This window comes from Protopterus annectens, chromosome 7.part0 (genome assembly GCF_019279795.1).
Source record: "Protopterus annectens isolate FY-2018-M chromosome 7.part0, PAN1.0, whole genome shotgun sequence".
Taxonomy (NCBI): Eukaryota; Metazoa; Chordata; order Ceratodontiformes; family Protopteridae; genus Protopterus; species Protopterus annectens.
This window is the reverse complement of record NC_056739.1, coordinates 161,223,751-161,245,814: the sequence shown is the minus strand read 5'-3', so window position 1 is coordinate 161,245,814 and position 22,064 is coordinate 161,223,751. Positions and strand designations below refer to the sequence as shown.

The 22,064-nt window shown below is 40.2% G+C and overlaps 1 protein-coding gene across 4 annotated transcripts in view; it reads left to right on the top strand.

Moving 5' to 3' along the window:
* Positions 1 to 22,064, top strand: part of LOC122806304 (patatin-like phospholipase domain-containing protein 2) — a 517,255-nt gene that overhangs the window by 123,211 nt on the left and 371,980 nt on the right. For all 4 annotated transcript variants that reach the window (XM_044076614.1, XM_044076615.1, XM_044076616.1 and 1 more), the window contains exon 2: positions 15,361 to 15,593. In XM_044076614.1, the coding sequence (XP_043932549.1) occupies positions 15,361 to 15,593 (233 nt within the window). The remainder of the gene's footprint in view (positions 1 to 15,360; positions 15,594 to 22,064) is intronic.

The window sequence follows — 22,064 nt, the reverse complement described above, 5'->3', positions numbered from 1 at the left end:
GCTGCTAGTCATTCAGTGGCTGTATTTGGCAGTTAGTGCAGAAGGTTAAGGCTATGAGCTGGTAATGAGCTGCTTCCTGTGGTCCAAGGTTTGATTTCCTCAGCCTCCATTTGCCTAACTGTGTGACTCTGAGCAAGTCACTTAGACATTGCTCACAGAGTGAGCCTAAAAAAGGTCCATATGGATTAGTGCTCTACCCCTGGTTAATGCAAATAAATGAAATAGAGAGTTAAGTGTGCCTCATCAGTATTAAGGCATATCCTTCAAACTGGATACAGGACTCTGCTAAGTGTGTGTGCTGTCAACCATCTCTTCATTAACTGGACACAGGACTCTGAAGTGTGTGTGCTGTCAACCATCTCTTCATTAACTGGACACAGGACTCTGAAGTGTGTGTGCTGTCAACCATCTCTTCATTAACTGGGCACAGGACTCTGAAGTGTGTGTGCTGTCAACCATCTCTTCATTAACTGGACACAGGACTCTGAAGTGTGTGTGCTGTCAACCATCTCTTCATTAACTGGACACAGGACTCTGAAGTGTGTGTGCTGTCAACCATCTCTTCATTAACTGGACACAGGACTCTGAAGTGTGTGTGCTGTCAACTATCTCTTCATTAACTGGACACAGGACTCTGCTAAGTGTGTGTGCTGTTAACCATCTCTTCATTAACTGGACACAGGACTCTGCTAAGTGTGTGTGCTGTCAACCATCTCTTCATTAACTGGACACAGGACTCTGAAGTGTGTGTGCTGTCAACCATCTCTTCATTAACTGGACACAGGACTCTGAAGTGTGTGTGCTGTTAACCATCTCTTCATTAACTGGACACAGGACTCTGAAGTGTGTGTGCTGCCATCTCTTCATTAACTGGACACAGGACTCTGAAGTGTGTGTGCTGTCAACCATCTCTTCATTAACTGGACACAGGACTCTGCTAAATGTATGTGCTGTCAACCATCTCTTCATTAACTGGACACAGGACTCTGCTAAGTGTGTGTGCTGTCAACCATCTCTTCATTAATTGGACACAGGACTCTGAAGTGTGTGTGCTGTCAACCATCTCTTCATTAACTGGACACAGGACTCTGAAGTGTGTGTGCTGTCAACCATCTCTTCATTATTTTCACAGACATGATATCAGAAAGGCAGCAGAGGTTTGTAAAGTGTCCACTTTGGAGATGCATTGCAGCACTGTTATTTGCAAACAATCTTATCCCTGTTAGCTTTAAATAACAGTGATATCTGACATATAGTTGGGCAGTTTGCAGCTAAGTATGAAATTTGTTGGAATGAAAAACATCACTTGCAGATCAGAGCTCTTGATTATCTGTCAGAAAATCTCTGCAGGAGAGTGGGGATCTACTACCTGAAGTGCAGGATTATTAAATATGGATTGTTAAATATGTTGGAGCCTTATTTATAGGTTCATAGGTTCATAGGAGATCACTAGGCTAATGGCTTAAGACCTTACAAGCCTAGCCATTATTACCTAAATTTTACCGAATTTTCGATCCCTAAGAACTAGAGGATGACTTAGATGCATTTGAGTATTTTACAGACTGCCCCAGTCCTTTAGGGACATAGGTGTTGCCCCAGGAGTGAAATTACGATTCCCCATCCATTGATCAAAACTGCATTTGAACAGGGTCAGGGATGTACTCTGCTTTCTGTAAATAGGAAGCCTGTTCCAGAGAAGGGGTAATCTCTGAGACATATCTGTCATTCCAGCATGTTTTCGTTTGTGTCACAGACCAAGTTTACATCCCTAGGAACAGGAGACACCCTGTGCATTTTGTCTTGTGAATGTGTCACAGTACCATCAGGGCTGGTTTTGTGAGTGTCTTGTAGGTTAGGCATAGATCACCCCTTAATGGTTGGTAGGAGACTGAATAAAGAGATAGGGCTTTTAGTCTATCTGCATAGGACGTTGTTTACACCCTGTATTTTCTTTGTGAGGAACCTCTGAGGCTGCTCCTGCTGTTGCATGCTATGAGAGAGGTCCAGGGGATAAGGAGACTGGCCAGCAGATGGGTGCACCAGTGGCAGTATAACAGGCCTTGTACCTGACTCTGGTGATGAAAAAAAGGTAACTGCATGTCTCTGAAAAGAAAGTACTGCTCTCTGCAATGAGGGAGGATGAGGTCTCTCAACTTCTGGAGTGCAAAGCATGCTGGGAACTTGGATTAGCAGGATGACTAGCAGATGGCTGGAGAAGCAGTAGCAGCACTACAGGCCTTGGACTAGATTGTTGATGAAACAAGGGTAACTGGATGTGTAAGAAAGATATACTGATGTGAGAATTGGTTTTCTTCAAATTACTTAACCAACATTGAGGTTGTATGAGCTTGAAGCTGGTTATATTCAGCAATAGGATATGGTGTGTGTAGGAGCTTGCCCCAACAGTCACCAAGGTGTTTAAATATACTGTTACTTGTTTTGCAGTTTTAATGAAATGGGCTCTTGTTTAAGTAAGAACTGCTTATGTTTACTGTATGCTGAAACGAGAGATGAGTCATAGGAAGAAGCTGTTAGTTTAGCAGCCATTGTCACCAGCCTCACGTATAGTCATGAACTTTGAGTAGTGATTCAAGATTATGGGTACAAGCAGCAGGGATTATGTTCCTTTTTCGGTAGCTGGGTTTATTCTTTGTAACAGATTAAGGAGCTTTTCAGTATTTGGGAGCATCTTAAATGATAGCCATAGCTCTTCTGGAGTGAAAAACAGCCAGGTGAAGTGGTTTGGGCACCTAGTGAAGATTTCTTCTATGTGCCTCATATTGTTGATGTAGCAGGCATGATAGAGTACATCATTTAGTATATCTGGGAATCCAGCAGGATGAGGTAGACACTACTGCTGATGACAGAAAAGACTGTATGTTTGTTTCTCAGCCTGTACGGATAGATGGAAAGACGTATGGGTTAAGCCCATCTTATGAAAAATGCATTATATTACAAATCAATGAATGTGGTCTAATCTCCATTAAATAACCCAGTGTCTGTTTCTTCAAATGCAGTAGACAGAATAGAGACTGTATTGATAGTTGTTACATGTGAGATTAACCTCCAACCAATGTACACTATGCAAAGGACAGTGCCTTCTGCACCCTTCAAACTAATGTAACTAAATATATTGGGTGGCTGCTGTGGTGCAGCGGTTAGCATTACTACCTCACAGCAGGAGGTTCTCCAGTTCATTTCTCAGCTGGGGTGCCTTCTGTGCGGAGTTTGCATGTCCTCACTGCAGTCATGGGTTTCCTCCAGGTGTTCCGTTTTCCTCTCACATCCCAATGACATGCTGAAAGTTGACTGGACACTCTAAATTGGCTCTAGCTGTGAGTGTGTGAATGTGTGTGTCTTCTGTAGAAGGTTGGGTGCCGGGCTGGCAACTTGACACTGTAAAATTCCACTGCTAATCGTTCTGCAGACTGTTCCATTGTGGTGACCCCTAACCGGAAAAGCCAGAAGGAGAAGCTGTTGATAAACATTAGGGTAAGTAATAATCCTTTGCTAGTTGCCCAATTGGTTTTTAGAATTTTAATGTGCAGGATTTTACTAATCAATGACTACCAGTCAAATATATCCCCAAAACACTGCTTCACAAGTCTGACTTATCTTTAATATGTCTGTTTTTATTTGTAAAGGTCTGAAATTTTAATGCTCTAGTATTATATTAACAACATTAGCTCTTTCCTTGTGATATTGTGGTGGTTTTAAGTATAAATATGTTTAGGTTTGCACAATGAGTTAATACTTAGTTTGACTGTTTATTTAGTTGCTTTCTGCCTAGCCTAGTCCTAAGTTTGTATTAGCAGTTTACATAGGAATTACTTGTATTTCACCTGTTTTCATAAAGGAGACTAATATGGTGCCTTTCAAAACTGCACTTTTATTTTTACTTATTGTATTGTCAGTTTAATTTGTCCAATTGTTTTTTTACTCACTAAGTTGTGTTTTGTGTATATAAGCTATGTTCATTTATGTTCATTATTAATTGTAGAGTACCTGTGCATCTATCGAAAATGGGGCGGTCTGCAAATGACATCCAGGTCAATATAATTAACTAGCAATATATACATAAATACATAAACAAAAATAAAATGCATTCCTGAAGTTTTAGAATTTTAAGCCATTGTGACCAAGTAAAAAAATACAGCACTGTGTGCTGCTGTACATAGGATAAAAACCAAACAAAGCATTTAGACTCCATTTTGTATCTAAGGAAGTACATTTATAATGCTACACTTATCTTACCACTTAAATCAGTTGTGTTTCCCACCCCTGCCAAGTCCCGGTTGTGCTGTTAAACTTGGTGGCTTTAGAGCTGCCCTCCCCTTCTGTATATTTATCCTTGGAAGCTTCCCCATTTTCATTTGCTCTGCTCATTTTACTGAGCACTGACAGATCTTAAAAGTAACCTAGCTAAAGCACAATGACCTTCTAAATATAAGTTAAGAAACAAGAACCCTCAGCAAACTTACAAACACTCAACTCGGGCAGCAGCTTCCATGAAACATGCATTTAAGGCTCTCAGTGTCTTAGATCAAAAGCCCATAAGACAAACCTCCACACAGCCTAACATCATGGTCACAGGTGATTCCATAGTGGGACACACTGAAGTACCCCTCACCAGGCTGAGTAAGGAGATGGTTACAGTTTGTTGCCAAGTGAGTACCAGGTTTTGTCACATCACATGTGCACTCATGCTTGCAACACAAGTACACACAGGACACAGTCATAGTACATGTGGGAACAGACAACTTGAGACATACCTCTCTGGATCATAAGAAGAGAAACATGATGGAGCTTTTGGAATATGTAATTAAAAGATGTATGACCCTAGCCTTGAGCAGCATTCTACCATCACCAAGACTGATGTCACAATACGAACAGAAGATTATTGATTTCAACAACTGCCTTTGCTTCTGGTATTAATTCAAGGGGAATCTGATATATATCAGCCTTGGGGGGGGGGGGTGTGATGGTAAACAATACTTGCTGCTTTGCCAAGGATGACCTGCACCTATCTCCACAGGGCTTTCATATATTGGATAATTCCTTGTCTACCCCGTAGTACCTATTTTTAGGCAATGTCTGTTTTCAAAGCTTCCGACTTAACAAAATAAAATCTGAATAACATAAAGGGATTGCTGTTCAGTGCGGGGAGCCTCAGCAACTGACTTCATTCCCAACAGGCATTGCCTACCTGGAATACAGGCATTGCCAAGGAGAACTGGTGCAAGACCATTGAGAGCACTGCCTCAGTGCAGGGTTTATCACCCCCCTGATGTTCAGGCCCACCACATTGAGAGCACTGCCTCAGTGCAGGGTTTATCACTTACCTGATCAGGCCCACTGCACTATATGTAGGCACTAAAGGCAGCAGTCTCCCTATATTTGTAAAACAAAAATATCACTTCCAGGCTTGTTAGATAGAATAACAACCTAGAATGTATCTCTGTACAGCTTATGATTAACAAACCTCTTACACATCATAGCTAAGTATCAGATTCTCCCTTGTGCCACTTGGATCACATTTCCTACCTGACTAGTATGGAGCCCCTGCTTATTAGGCCAAACACCATTTTCCTATAGGACTTCAACTACCTCTTCATCAAGTGGGAGACTTAAATATCCACTAACATGTACTCACAGAGATTTCTGGGCTTCACAAATACAAACTCTCTGGACTAGTTACTCTGCACCCCAACTACGGCAGACAGAATCTTCATACGTTCATAGGTAGGTACTAGGCTATTGGCCCTAGGACCTATATAAGCCTAGCCAAAAAGGTACCCTGGCTTTTGCCACCCAAGAAAATGTACCTGTGCTCCTGTCAAGCAGAGCCACAGAAGTGATCCCCAGGGTGAATTTCCTATTTCCCATCCAATCATCAAGATTTTTCTTGAAGAGTGCTAATGAGGAGCTCTGTTTGACAGATAGGTAGTTTGTTCCAGAGTATGGGAAGTCTCTGGGACAGGAATCTGTCCCTCTAGCATGTTCTGTTTATTGTGGTGACAAGGTTTAGGTCCCTAGAGTGTGTAGCTTGGAGGGATTGGGATTTCTTTAAGTGGAGCATGTCCAACAGCTCTGGGTTTGACATAGATTTGTATGTTAGGCAGAGATCACCTCTGAGTAGGCGATATGTGACGGAGTAAAGCTGGAGTTTTTTCAGATGGTCTGCGTAGGGCATCTGTTTGAGGCCAGTAATCCTCTTTGTGAGGTATTTCTGTGGCCTTTCCAGTTGTTGCAGATGTCTTGTGAGGCGTTGTACTCTATAATGGGGCTAATGAGTGATGAGTAGAGGGGAACAATGGCCTCTTTTTTCCTAGATGGAAAACCTTTTGTGATGAGGTATGCCACGTAGAAGGATTTCCCGACTACTGTGGCGATATGACTATCAAAGGAGGGACTACTGCCCACTTGTGTCCCAAGGTCTCTTATCACACTTTTGGTGTTAAGTAGACTACTGCCTATGTGGTAGTTCATGAGTACAAAGTTTTTACCAAAAGGGATGACAATGCACTTTTTGGCATTGAGCTTGAGGCCATGGCTTTGACACCAGGCATCTGTCTCAGTGAGGCCCTTTTGTAGGATGTCCACATTTTTAGGAGTTTCAATTATGGCTCCTAGTTTGCAGTCATCTGCGAACTTCATTAGCCAAAGAACTTCTGTGTTAGCCTGTACTTCAGAGAAGTAGATACCAAACAGGAGAGGACCCAGGACTAAACCCTGTGGTATTCCACTTGTCTGAAGTCGGATTTGGTGTCTGCTACTTTCACAGTGTGGGTTCTGTCAGTGAGCCAGTTGGCAACCCATCTTGTGACATAGGGATTTATACCTAGCTTATTGAGTTTATCTATAATTCCAGACTGGGGGATGGTGTTGAAAACCTTGGCGAGCTCTAGGTAGGCTGTGTGAACCACCCTACCCTCATCTACAACTTTGGTGACTGCTTCAAAGAAGTCTTATCAGGTTTAGGAGACATGATCTGCCTTTTACAAACCTAAACTGGGTGGGGCCCAGAGTTTGGAGATTACCAGTGTCTTTGTTTATAAGTTCCATGATGATACATTCCATGGCCTTGCAGACCAGGGTCATCAGGCTAATAGGGCGGTAGTTCCCAGGGTACGTGGTGGATACCTCTTTGTGGAGTGGGATAACTGTCGCTGTGCACCATTCAGTGGGTAGAAAGCCTGAGGTGAGGCTATGATTGAACATGGTACTTAGGTGGGGTGCCAGTTCATTCTGTAGTTCATGTAGAATGCAGCCTGGGATGTTGTCGGGTCCTATGGATGCTGTGTTCTTGGCTTTGGAGAGTGGGTTTTTTACCTGTGCAGCCATTAGTACAGGAACTTGGCATTCCTCCAGGCTAGAGATGGGCCCTTTGGGGGTGAGAGGAGGGTAAAGTTAGCACTGAACCTATATGCCAGGATGTAGGCAATATCAGTTGGTTTTGTATATTTAGTGCCATTGTGCTGTAACTCAGAGCAGATCTGAGTGTTGCCATTGAGATTCTTGACATAGCTATAGAATGCTTTCTGGTTGTCTTTAGAAACAGTGTCAATTTTATTTTCATAACTAGCTTTGGAGGATTTTATGAGGGATCTCAGCTTCTTACTCAGGCTGACCAAGGAGTTCCTCAAATTGTAGGATTTTACTATTTTTTGCAGCAGTTTCTTTCTTCTGTTGTCGAGTTTGTTTATGGCAGGGAACCAACAGATTGGCTTCCCTTTTTTTGGAGGATAGCATCTTGGTTCTGTTAAGGATAGCATGATCCATGCACTTGTGTAAGTACCTATAAAGTGCATTTGTGTAAGATTCAGCAGGCATACCTCTATTGTCCGTCTGCATGGGTTTCGTGAAGTTTGCCACTTCTGTCTTAAGAAGTGTGAAGTTGACTTTGGAGAAATTTTTTACGGTGATTTCCCTAATGGCGGGTGAGGGTGGGATGTGGATGTCTAGGGTGATTAGCTTGTGGTCAGATCTAACCAACGAGAAATTGACCTCTGGTGTGGAACACCAGTCACCCATGTTGGTAATGACCAGGTCTAGGATATTGCTGCCCCTGGTGGGGGTGTGGATAAGTTGATCCAAGGCATTGGAATTTATGAATTCCAGAATACATTGCGCAAAAGAGTTGGTACATGAGTAGTTTTCCCAGTTAATGGTGGGGTAGTTGAAATCGTCCATTATTTGGGTGTTAGGTTGTATCCTAATATTTTACAGTGTATCAAGAAATGAGGAGTGGGAATCCTGGGGCATGGTGGGGAATCTGTAGCAAGCTACAGTTTGGATTGTGGTCTTGCCCAGAGTTAGTTGCACTTAGATAATCTTGGATGCATTATGCTGAGCAACTAGCCTGGAGTTGTGGATATCCTTAATGAATATGGACACACCTCTGCCTTTAGTGTTTCAGTCCAGGTTAGGTGGCCGAAAGGTATGGCATGAATTATAGTCTGGTAATGCAGGGGTGCTCTCTGGAGCATTGAACCAGGTCTGTGTCACTGCACAGATGTTGATGTTCTCCAATTTAAGGAGTGCCTTGAGTGAGTGCATTTTGAGGTTTATACTTCTAGCATTGAGTAGCATTACCCTCAGATTTTGCTTGCTTGTACCTGTTATGGTGGAGAATTTGTCATTTGAGCCTTACCTAAAAAAGGTGGGTTCCTATTACAGGAGCAAACTTTTCAAAGTTTGAATGTCATATGGTCAACATCATTTGATCAAACTTTGAAAAGTAAAAAGGTTAAATGAAACTGCACTGTATGGTGCAGAATGGGAGAATTTCCCTTTTCTGCACTGAAGTGCAATCTCGGCGTTGATATATTTAAATAGGGGTGTGTGGGGGGGTGCAGGGGGGCTTGCCCCCTTGCTCGGAGCATTAAGGTAAGTTTTATTTTTTTTGATGTTTTATTATATATTCGAAGTTTCAAACATCGATCATATGTTGTCAAACATATGGGATTCGAAGTTTTGAAACTTCAAATATATAATATAGACCCAAAAAGGCACTATAGGAGTGGCATGAGCCTTAGCCAGTATCCAGAATCCCAAGGGTAACAGGTGCAGGCCATCTCTGGCAAAGAATCGTGGTCTGTCGGTCATGTCACCCCAAGCAGACAGATACTGGATCCCTTTAGAATGACCCCAGAAGCTTAGCCAATAGTTGAAGTCAATCATTTTTTCCTTGTACTGTGGTATCATTCTGTGTCATGGCAGGATGCTACTCAGGGCAAGGGTCATACCTGCCTCGGCTACAAGATCGGAGAGCTCCTCCATGTCTCTTTTCATGTAGTCCAGGGAGGTACATATCAGGTCATTCACATCAACATGGGCAGTGACAGAGTCATATTTGTACTTGTTGTGGAGTGACCTGAGTGCATGCATTATATGGTGGATCCTGGCACCTGACAGGCAGCTGACAGTAATTTTCTCCTTGTTTAGCCTGATGAGTGGAATATCAGTGTGCCTGACTATAGAGTCACTTATGACTAGAGTGTTGGGTATGTTGTTATGCTTTATGGGATGTGGTTGAGTGGCACACTGAGTGTGTGGGCTATGTGTCATTTGGGTTATGCTGGGGGGGTGGAGGTTGATTGCATTTCTGCTTTGGAGGTCTCTGTTGCTTGGGCAGATTTTTATTGAGAGCCTCCTTGAATGTAGGTGTGTGCTTTGTGTTTCTATGTGTGTGTTTTGGTGGTGTAGGTTTTGAGGGACTATGTGATGAGTGTGGTGTGGTGCAAGTGTTTACCCTCTCCTCTTGACTGTCTAGTCCAGTCTTGGGTGAAGAGAGCTTTGCTCCCAGTTTGGCTATATAAGTGCATCTCTCACAGGTTGTAGTGTTGGGTGGTAGGAGGAGAGGATTGTCTGTGTACATGAGGCAATTGCTGCATTGCCCTAAGATGCCCAGATTTATCATGTAGACAGGAGAAAACACCGGGAGCTTACCCATAGATTACTGGATAGGTACTTATTTATTAAGGACTAAAAACTGTTTTCCTCTAGACAAGTGAGGAAAGTTGAGTGCTGTAGTAATTTGTAGCTTATTTAGTTCTTACAATGAGTTCTGAACAAGTGCTGAGCTCAAAGAAACATATTTGAGTGTTAAAACTAAAACAACTGGCTAGTTCTAAGGGAAAATTTGAAGAGCACACTTTATGGCGCCGGGAATAGTTTAACCCTAGCTAAGCAGCGATGCATAAAGTGCATTTTATTTAATATAGCAGTAGCAAATGAGCAAACTGATTTAAACAAATTAACTAATTAACCAATAAAAAGCTAAAAACTGAGCCCCGTTCCAGCAGTCTTCGATCAGACAAGTTCTAACTGCACACTCCTGGTACTAGGGTGCAGGGGAACCTTCTCCAAAAAAGATGGCTTGGATTAGTGCTCAAGTTATACAAACAAATCTAGATTCAGCAGGTCTGAATCTAGTCTATGCTACAGCAAACAAGGCATATCAATTTCAGAAAGAAACAGTTCAAATAAGCAGGCACAATAAGCCTTTAAATAGAAACTACCAGCTCAGAAGGGCAGAATCTACCCTTTCCTCCCACAAGAGTGCAGACCATACCTTCTTAATGTAAAATAACTGGCCCTAAGCCCAAGTGCTTAAACCAGAACTAATACACTTTTAGAATAATAAACACTAAGCCTTCAAATAGGCAACTCCCGACTTAGAAGGATGTAAGCTACCTGTTCTGCCACAACAGTGCAGACCACAAACATTCTTATGTAAAACAACTGGTCTGAAGCCAAGTGCTTAAACCAAAGGATTAGAATAACAGTTACAATTTAATCAGGCTACTAACAAGCAGTAATAAATGCAGCAGAATAGATGCCATTAAGTATAAATGCAGCAGAATAAATGCAATTAAGTACTTTTAAGAACAGGCAGCAAAAGCAATATAAATTAATAAAGTAGGAAGAAACACAAATACAGTAAAAGCAGATGAATAAAGTGCAATTTTTTTTGTATAACAATGGAAAACGACAAAACTGATTTAAATGAATTACCCAATTAAACAGTAAAAAAATCTCAAGACTGAGCCCTGTTCCAGCAGTCTTCAATCAGACAAGTACTAACTGCACACTCCCGCTACTAGGGTGCAGGGGAACCTTCTCCAAAAAAGATGGCCTGGTTTAGTGTTCAAGTTATACAAACAAAGCTAGATTCAGCAGGCCTGAATCTAGTCTATACTACAGCAAACATGACACACCAATTTCAGAAAGAAACAGTTCAAATAAGCAGGCGCTTAGTTTTCACCAATACGCGGCACATCTGTTCACTACTAGGTGTAAGTTCTTCTCTCATCAAATTTGACCATAAATCATCACATTTACCATAAAGCTGAAGCCAAAAGCATCCTCAAATACCTTGGTACTCAGAGATTACATGAAGGCTAATGTATGAAAGCTGAGAGATGGCCTGGCTAAATTCAACATCCCCTTCCAACATGATGATCCTACTGCATATCCAGAATCCTTTTCCACAAAATTCTATTCACATGCGAATAGCTGTTTAGATGCATTTGTCTCCCTTCAAAGCAAATACACTGACAAATTTAAAAATAAACCCCTATGATGGAACTTGAATATAAATAGGCTCTACAATAAAATAAAATAAACTCATTGTATACAATAGTAAATGTAAATATCACGATATCAAAAGTGCTCTTGCTAAACCTTACAAGAACTCTGGTCCATGATCAAACCAGCCAAAGCTAGATATCAGGTAAAAATAGCCACCTAGGCAAAAGACAACCATAAAGCCTTCGTTAACCATGTTAGAAACCATACAAATAATGTCCAGCACTGCACAGATCTAATAGTAAATTATATCACATACTCAGACACTGAGGACATTCTGCCAGTGGATACATTTAGTTCTAACTTCACCTCCTTCTCTCCCTAGCATTCCCAGATCACATAAGTGCATCTGCACCACCACCACTGAATCTACTGAGAACAAGCCCACAAAGCAGTTTCCAAGGCAAATAAAACTGCTTCTATGGGGCCAGATATCAAAGTAGGCTGTTTACTGACCAGCCTGAAATAGGATTTGTTAAATCCAGTACAGAGGCTATTCACTATCAGTCTCCAAAAAGGCTTTGTGCCAGATGAAAGGAGGACAGCAGCAGTCATCCCTATGCACAAAGGTGGAACATCAATGGGCCCAGGTAATTTTAGACCTGTAAGTCTGAGCAGCCTCCCCTGTATGGTTATGGAGAACATCATTATGGAATTAATAAATAAGGACATAGGTAATCTATAAACTCTTGACTCAAACCATTTCAGTTTTGTCAAGGGTAAATCTTGCTGGCTTAACCTGGTTGACTTCTTTGAGAAAGTTACTGAAACAATGGATGAGGAAAAATCAGTACACACCACAAAGCTAGACCTCACAAGGGCATTCAACACCATCCCATAGTCAGGTATTGTTGATAAACTGTTCTGGCTAAATTTTAATCCCTATGTAACTAATTGGATAGCAAACTGGCTCACAAAGAGAACCCAGGAAATTTGGGTAGGTGACTGTACCTCCTCCAGAACTGTCACCAGCAGTGTACCCCAGGGTTTAGTTGTTGGACCACTCCTCTTTGGTATTACTTCTTAGATGTCAAAGCTAATGCAAAAGGTTTGTGGATAAATAAGTTTGCACATGACTGTAAACTTGGTGCCATCATAAACTCTCCAGAAGATACCAAGATCCTCCAAGAAGGCCTTTCTCAAACAAATAGCTCTTGTCATAACAGTGGTCTAAAACTAAATGCCAAAAATGTATAATAGTCATGTATAATAGTCTTCTTTGGCAAGCATGACATCTCTGTAGCTGTCACATCTGCACACCACTGAAAACTAATTTAATAGTTAGAGCTCTGGGAACCTATGTAGACAACAAACTGTTCTTCAATCACCATGTCTCACTATTGTAAAGAAGTCCTTTTTCATTGTGCTACTTATTAGTACAGTATGGTGTCTAAGTCCAAGGCTGTCATCCTCCCACAGTATTCAGCACTTATTAGGCCAATCACTGAGTGTAATGTCAAAAACATCATTACCTGAAGGACAAGAATACTTTCTCACCAAGAAAATCAAGGGCTTAAATCATAAAAACTACACTGTCCATCTCAAAGCCTTGTCCCTTTTCTCAGTATCATACAGGCTTACTGAGAGGTGATCGCTTCCAAGTATACATAACTTAAACAGACCCTGTTCTCTCTGATGTACTGTATATCCACAAGTCCAGAGGTGGAATAAACATGTGGTTAAGAGATCTCAATCTCTTGTGCAACATAAATAGGATGTGATGGACAGATCGGTATATATCACAGAGTGTACCACTTATTTGGAATTGTCTTCCTCTCAGCATAAAGCAAAGTACTTCCCTTACCCTACTGAAATGTAATCTAGACAAATGGGTAGGAAACAGTACATTCAGTCTTTATTTAGCACCCTTGTCTTTTATGGATAGGGGTAATATGTAAATGTCCTGTCCTGCTCTCTATTTGTACTTAAATTATCAGGGTTAAAAACTTCATGGAAACACAGGTCTAGACTTCTAAAGGTCCTCATGGATCAATAGCCTTGTAAGTATCTGTGAAATATATGAAGAAATGTAATGTCAAAATAGCTATAAAACTGTGAAATGATTTAGTGCTGAAAGTGAATTTTGCAGATTAAACATTCTGCATGCCAAATAAAATTCTAGGTCTTTGCAAGTCTTTGCAAACACAGACAAGATACTGAGTTAAGTATACATCTCAACTGCTATAATTTAGGCATAGTTCTATGATTTCTAACCTCAGATTTTTGCCTTACTCATATATTTATCAGCTTTCTCTTGATTTATCTGCTAAAACCTATAGGACCATATAAAGCTAAGCTAGCTAATTTTGTAAATAATTCTGTGTTATTTGTGAATAGTAATATGGTTTGCATGCTTGTCTTGCAGATGTAAGAAAACCATATGCTATGTGCATATTAAACTGTATGTTATGTGCTGAGCTTCAAGAATATAACCACAGTATACCCTACTGGAAAAGAACAGAGTTAACTTGCAAACTCGAAGAAAATAAGTGAATTGTTTACAATGGTGTTTATCTCACCTAGGAGACAGAATGTCTGCAGCTAGAAATTCTTTCTATTGTCTGGAAACAGAAATAATTACAGGTTTCAAAGGTAAAAGTATTTAACTGTTTTATGACTTCCAGTTCCAGGCAAAACGTCTGAGAGATAAATATTTTTGACACAGAGGTGCTAAATTTTAAGCTTGTGTTAGCCAGGAAACTGAAGGCAGAGATGACAAGGAATGATGTAATCTGAGATAAACCAGCAGGAATGTTTGATAGTTTTTTAAGAACTATCTAAGACAGAGAGATATTCTGGGCATTTTGTGTTTGTCTTTGGACCTAGAAACATCCATTCAGCAATTGCATTTCTTGGCTCTGTAAGTAAGATTTAGGTATAGTATTTCTCTTAGCGATAGATAGGAATATAGTACGATTAGTTTAGATGTTTTCTGTATTTATGTGAGACTGTCCTGTAATGTTGTTTTAAAGTATTTCCTGTGATTCTGAAATCTGTTGTCACTGTGTTGAGTTATTGAGTATTGTCTAACATTACACAGTAGAATTGGTCACTCTTTGGGAAGGGCCTTATAGTAGCTAAGTAAGGGTGGTTGGTGGCAGTGATTACTATCTTATAGTCTGGGCAGAAGGCGGCATAGCTGGTGAACTTGTGCAAGTCTTCCCCAGGAGTGTCTGTGTATTTGTATATAAGTCAGATCTCAAAGTGTGTGTGTGTCAGCTACTTGGGCAGGGACATGAAGCACTGGTTGGACAGATAGGGTGCTGGAGGTTTTGGCTTGACCACTTGGCTGAGATCTTAACCCTATAGCTGTGCCAGTGGGGAGTCTTGTTGGGGATCTGGAGAGAGAGGGAGAAATCAGCCCCAGACTTACTGAGATCTCTGTGTGCTCTTAAGGGAAATTGTACTTTACTGTGTGTGTACTTGTCATCCTTCCAATGTGCACGTCCCTCACTGGTGCTAGTGGTGAGGATTGAGGCTCCTTGATTACTGGGCCAGTGCAGGGGCATCAGACACCACATAAAAATAGACCTGTTCAATGGTGTATGCATTACTAAATAACTGAAATATGTCGTTACAAAGATTCTTTATCATCACCTGTATGGGGCCTAGTATCTAAATAACTTAATTTTCAATAAATAAGAAAGTTCTCCTGTTTTGGCATCTATACCATAATTATTTTATGTTCAGAGGCTGAGAGGTATGGTGCTGAGTAGGAAATGTTGTGACTCACCTAATCATCTTGCTGCCTGTTTTTGTTACTTTTAGGTGACCTTGAGAAGAGTATTTTATCCTCTGCCTTGAAGGCCAGAAAAAGTTTCCTTGGACCTTTTCATCCTGCTTCCAACATTTCTAAGATTATTCAACAATACCTTTGTAGTAAACTGCCTCAGAATGCCCATGAAGTAGCATCTGGGAAGCTTCACATTGCTGTGACCCGACTGTCAGATGGAACAAATATTCTGCTTTCAGAGTTCAACTCCAGGGATGAACTGATTCAGGTAAAACAAACTGCTATGTGTCAGTTCAAGAAAAGCTGTAAGACCTTATTTTGTATAACTAGTGTTTTTATTACAGAAAGGTCATTGGTGGAATGGTTCCACTAAATTAGACTGGGAAAAGATCCTCCAAAACTAAACTGTTCTGTCTTAATCAGTTGTGTTTTACCTTCCCAAGTAAAGCCTAAAACCATGTTATGCAGGGAACGAAGCCTCCCCATACCTCATTGTATGGAATTTCAACTCCATGGTGTATTAACTAAATATGATAACTCCACAGAAAGGTTATCACAAGGAAATTGGAAATGTGCTAATAGGTTTAACGATGTGCTCATATGAACTGTCACATTGCAGTTTCATTATTTTAATAGCAGATTTGGTCAGAGAAACACAAAATCAAGGAAAAGGAATTAAGGAGTTTGTGAATGGCAAATGAGAAGTTGAACAGAAGCCATCTGGAATATATAGGAGTGACCATCCAGGCATAGTTTTACTGCCTATCTCTGTCTACATTTTCAGTAACATTTCCTTCTGTACCCAGCTTCTAACCAGTCTTTCTTCTCATAGATTTGCTTTGGAATATTTATGGAGGTCTGTGCTGTTGTCATGGTTTTATCTCTGTTCTGCTTTGTGTGGGGACAAGACCGCTAAATCACAGTAGCTCTTCTCTGCTCTTAGGATGTGGTATCAGTATGCGTCATAGCCTGCACCTGGGTTTAAATATCCATTTAGTGTCACACAGTACATTTAGAAGAAGAGTACATATGTGGTAATGCTGTAGCTGAAGCAATATGTTTTAATATCTGGTGGAGGAATATCTTGCTTCTGTTTGCTTTGGCAGGTGACACACACAGCATACTTGCCTTTATGTTTAGAACTGGGGCACTGTTTTATATTCTACATCTCATGGGTCCCCTCTAATCACACCATCAGTACTGATCACCCAAGTGTTAAAGAAGCCACATGGTTGCTGTCATTTCCCAGGGGAGTTGGGCATCTTGGCAAGCTCTGTATTTCTTGATTGTATTCCCAGAGGTGAAGCTAAGGCCACAAACATGCTCTGTATTTTTGGAAAATATCCTTCAAAGTGGAGTTTAACACTTTGGTATGCTCTGTATTTCCTAATTATATTCTCAGAGGTGGGGCTGAGCATCTCTGCATGCTCAGTATTCCTTTTTTGAATCATCAGAGGTAAAGTTGAGCATGTCTGCATGCTTCATTTTCCCTTGTGTTTCCAAAAGTACAACTGAGCACCTTTGTATGCTCTGTGCTCCTGTTTTATATCCCAGAGGTACAGCTAAGCACCTTTGCATGCTCTGTATTCCCTTATTGTATCCCCAGAGGTATCAGACTCCCCTTGTAGCTCCATATTTCCTTATTGTGTCCCCAACAGGCAGGACTGAGCACCTTGCAATGCTCCATATTGCTTTATTATCACCACAGAGGTAGAGCTATGCATTCTTCCTGCTCTGTATTCCCTTATTTTATCCCCGGTGGTAGAGCTGAGCACCTTTGTATGCCCTGTATTCCCTTATTTTATTTCCAGAGGTGGAGCTGAGCACCTTTGCATGCTCTGCATTCCATTATTTTATCCCCAGAGGTAGAGCTGAGCACCTTTGTATGCTCTGTATTCCTATATTTTATCCCCAGAGGCAGAGCTGAGCACCTTTATATGCTCTGTATCCCCTTATTTTATCCCCAGAAGTAGAGCTGAGCACCTTTGTATGCTCTGTATTCCGTTATTTTATCCCCAGTGGTAGAGCTAAGCACCTTTGTATGGTGTGTATCCCATAATTTTATCCCCAGAGGTAAAGCTGAGCACCTTTGTATGCTCTGTATTCCTATATTTTATCCCCAGAGGCAGAGCTGAGCACCTTTATATGCTCTGTATTCCCTTATTTTATCCACAGAAGTAGAGCTGAGCACTTTTGTATGGTCTGTATTCTGTTATTTCATCCCCAGAGGCAGAGCTGAGCACCTTTGTATGCTTTGTATTCCATTATTTTATCCCCAGAGGTAAAGCTGAGCACCTTTGTATGCTCTGTATTCTGTTATTTTATCCCCAGAGGTGGAGCTGAGCACCTTTGTATGCTCTGTATTCTGTTATTTTATCCCCGGTGATAGAGCTGAGCATCTTTGTATGATGTGCATTCCCTTATTTTATCCCTGGTGGTAGAGCTAAACACCTTTGTTTGTGCTGCATTCCCTTATTTTATCACTAGTGGTAGAGCTGAGCACCTTTTTATGCTCTGTAGTCCCATCTTTTATCCCCAGATGTAGAGCTGAGCACCTTTGTATGCTCTGTATTCCTTTATTTTATCCCCAGAGGTGGAGCTAAGCACCTTTGTTTGCTCTGTATTCCCTTATTTTCTCACCAGAGATAGAGCTGAACACCTTTGTATGTTCAGTATTCCCTTATTTTATCCCCAGTGTTGGAGCTGAGCACCTTTGTATGCTCTGTATTCCCTTGCTTTATCTCCAGAGGTAGAACTTAGCCCCTTTGTATGCTCTGTATTCCTGTATTTTTTCCCTGGTGGTAGAGCTGAGCCCCTTTGTATGCTCTGTATTCCCTTTTTTTACCCCCAGAGGTGGAGCTGAGCACCTTTGTATGCTCTGTATTCCCTTTTTTTACCCCCAGAGGTGGAGCTGAGCACCTTTGTATGCTCTGTATTCCATTATTTTATCCCCAGAGGTAAAGCAGAGCACCTTTGTATGCTCTGTATTCCCTTATTTTACCCCCAGAGGTGGAGCTGAGCACCTTTGTATGCTCTGTATTCCCTTATTTTTCCCCAGAGGTAGATCTGAGCACATTTGTATTCTCCGTATTACCTTATTTTATCCCTGGTGATAGAGTAGGACTGTTGGCAATGGGTGATCCCATATGATATAAACTTCATCATTTTCTATGATGCTTTGTGGCTCATGTTTCCAGTGTATATCAGCCACTTCAATACCATAATGTTTGCACAATCCCCAGTGCAATGGTCTTGCCACATTATTATGCCTTTCAGTATACAGTCCTTCTGTCATTAGTGTGTCGCAACCAGCAACAAGGTGAGTGACTGTTTTCAATTTGGTTTTACAAAACTTACATTTGTCTGTTTCTCCCACATGTTCAGTGGACTTTGTAAACCATCTTGTACGTAGCCCACTATCTTGGGCTGCCAATATTAACCTTTCATTTCTTGGTTTGAATTTGCCTCTCCTTAACCATTCCTGCATTCATTCCTGATCAACATGAGTTCTTCCATAAATTTTCTATACTTGCAGCAAAATTTATGTTTTTTTCCACATTTCTTGCCTTCTCATCTGGTCCTTCAACTTATATTCTTTCTTTTGTTTTTTGGCACATTCACTCGCTGTCTGGTTTTTATCTACTTCTGGTTTGATTTGTATTCCTGCCTGATGTTGATATGCTTCTGCTAAATTAAGTCTTCTAAAGTATTCCTTACTGAGTTTTATTTGCATTTGTTTATGTTTTATTGCTGATCCTTCATCAATTCCCAAGTATTTATACATTCCCTCTTGCTCAAGTTCTTTTATATCACATTCTTGTCCAAAACTGATGTTTTCCCGGGGCTGCAGTTTTCCTGCTTTAAAGATTGCTTTTTCCACATTTATCAAGACCAAATGACATTCTAATATCATCTGAAAATGTTTTGACAACCTGCAGCTGTTCTTTCAGTTCCTCATCCGATGAGCTATACAGTTTTAAATCATAAACAAAGAGAAGATGAGAAGTCATTAGACTTTGTTGTTTTCTAGGAGCCAAATTATAGCCATGACCTAAGCTGTTAAGTAAACAGTTTACTGGATTAATTGCAAGGCAGAATAGCAACGGTGACAGAGCGTCACCCTGGAATACCCCCCTTTGATTTTTTTTAACCCTGGGATAATAATCTGTCCTTTATCATAGCTTAATTGCAAAGTGGTCTGCCATTGTTTCATAGTTATTGTAATGTAGTCAGTCAGTGTAAGGTGTATCTTATACATTTTAAGCACTCTTTTATCCACGAATGTGGAATACTATCAAATGCTTTTTTGTAGTCAATCCATGCCATACTTAGATTCTTCAACTTTTTACAGTTCTCCACTATAACTTTATTTAACAACAAATTATCGTTTGTTCCATATGACTTTCTTTTATTGCCCTTTTGTTCTACTGCCATCATTGAGTTTTCTTCTAAATGACTATAAATTTTGTCAATGTCAATTCCCGTGTATAGTTTATACGTTGTTGGAAGGCAAGTTATTGGTCTATAATTTGTAGGGTAGCTTGCAAGTTCACTCTTAAGTAAGCCATTGTTTTGCCTGTTAGCCAGTGTGGTGTCTGTTTGGGGTGCTCATATAAATAGTTCTTATTCATGACTAAATCCTTGTGCAAAGATGTTAATACTTTTAACTAAAAGTGAGGTGCTGCATCTGGGCCTGGGGTTTTCCATTTAGAGGCTTTTCTTAACTTTGTTTCAATCTCTCTGGCTGTTACTGCATTCCATTTCATATCCTGTACCTTTAAACTTCTAATTCTTTCTTTTACTTCTTCTATCCATTTCGCATCTTTGCTATGTTCCACAGGATCTTCATAAATACTTCTTCAAAATGTATCTACTTCCTTTTTTTCCGGCGGTCTTTTAATTCCTTTTATCTTATTTGCCAGCTCTCTATAAAACCTTTTTGGGTCATTAATAAATTGCTTCTTTTGTACTTTTCCTTTATATTTATCTGTGTATCTTCTAAGTTTTTCCACCTGTGCTGAAATTTTTAGTTTGTTATTTGTGACAGTACATGATAGATCCTGGTCTGTTCTAATACTGTGCATTTATCACATCTATTTTTCTTGGTATTTTTGTTGATCTATTTCCTCTTCTATAATCTTCTAACAGTGACACTTCTTGTCTTAATTGCTTTATAGTTTTCTCCATTTGATACTACTTCCTTGATGGTATTTGATTTATCCGCTTCCTTTCCCTCACTACCCTGTGTTCTTGTGGTAGAACTTTATCAGTTATTAATTTAGCAGCACAGTACTTCTGTTATATCGCATGGATCTCTATGGAAAGTCCTAATTATTGCATTCATTTGTTTTATCAGACTTCTTACTTTTTGGGTTTTATTGACCTTCTGCAGTCTATTTCTCTCATTGATCTTAATATATCTATCCATGTCCATTAAATCAAGTAACTCTTCTCTCAGCTCATTTTCTTCTAAACTGAGGGCACATCCCTTATTTTCCCTTTCCTGCGGGCATTCTGTAGAAAGTTCTATAGCATCTTCCTGTGGCACATTCTCTTCAATTTCATCCTGTGCCATCTGTTGCTCTATCATATGGGAACTCACTGGCCTATCACTCCTGAGCAATGACTACATCAGAGTTTCCACAGTTTCCTGTTCCTTTCCTTGCTGTCTAGCTTCAAGTGAACATTTATACTGGTTTATTGTGGGTGGCTCCAAAATATCTTAATATGGCACCTGACCAATTGCTTCCCGTTCCACTGGTTTCCCCTTAATTTGGATATCCATTGCTCTATCCTGTTGTGGTGCTTTCTGCATTCGATTTTCTACACTGAATCCTTCTCTTTGCAGCTGCTCCATTACCTCAATTTCTATTTCTTTGACTTCTCCATTACTAATCTCTTTTTCTACTTTTCCTCTTAGTCTTCTTATTTTCTGTATTGTAAAGTTTTCCATATCTGGATTCCTTTGCCTGTATTTCTCTTCAAATATCGTTGGTGCTGCTCTTTTTGTATTGGTTAGTTTTGCCTTCTCCTTTGTATAAATATTACACCATATTAAATCTCTTCCTTTCCCCTGTCCATATTTCTTCTTCACATGTCTCCTGATCTTCTTGCTTTTCCTTATTCTGGAGACTCACTCCATCATGCTGTGATGTAGTCTGTGTTAGACCTTTTACATTAAATCCTTCACTTCACAGGCACTCCATAACTTCAACTTCTATTTCTTTAACGTCTGCTTTACTAATCTTCTTTTCCACATTACATCTTTGTGATATTAATTTTTTATTGTGAAATTTTCCATATCTGGTTGCTTTTGCCAGTATTTCTCTTCAAATATCTTTGAGACTGCCTTGTCTATATTAGTTAACTTGGCTTTCCCCTTTGCATAAATATTGCCCATATCAAATCTCTCTTTCTTTCCCATGCCCATATTTCTTTTTTATATTTTTCAAATATCTCTAGGTTTTGTTATTTATATTTTTACACTTCATCAGATGCTTCTTTTTCCAAACAGATCAAAGTTTCTTGATCTATCTACTGTTTTTCAAAGATCTCTTGTATTAATGAATTTTTATTTGAAGCTTCTGACAGTTTTTCTTGCAGAAGTATTTTTCTTTCCTCTAATTTCTCTCTCAATCATTTTGTATATCTTGTGTCTGGAAATTCTGGGCTTTTCACATAATAGTAACAATACAGAATTTCTTTCTTATCCTCAGTAGTCCACTATATCGTCTTTATG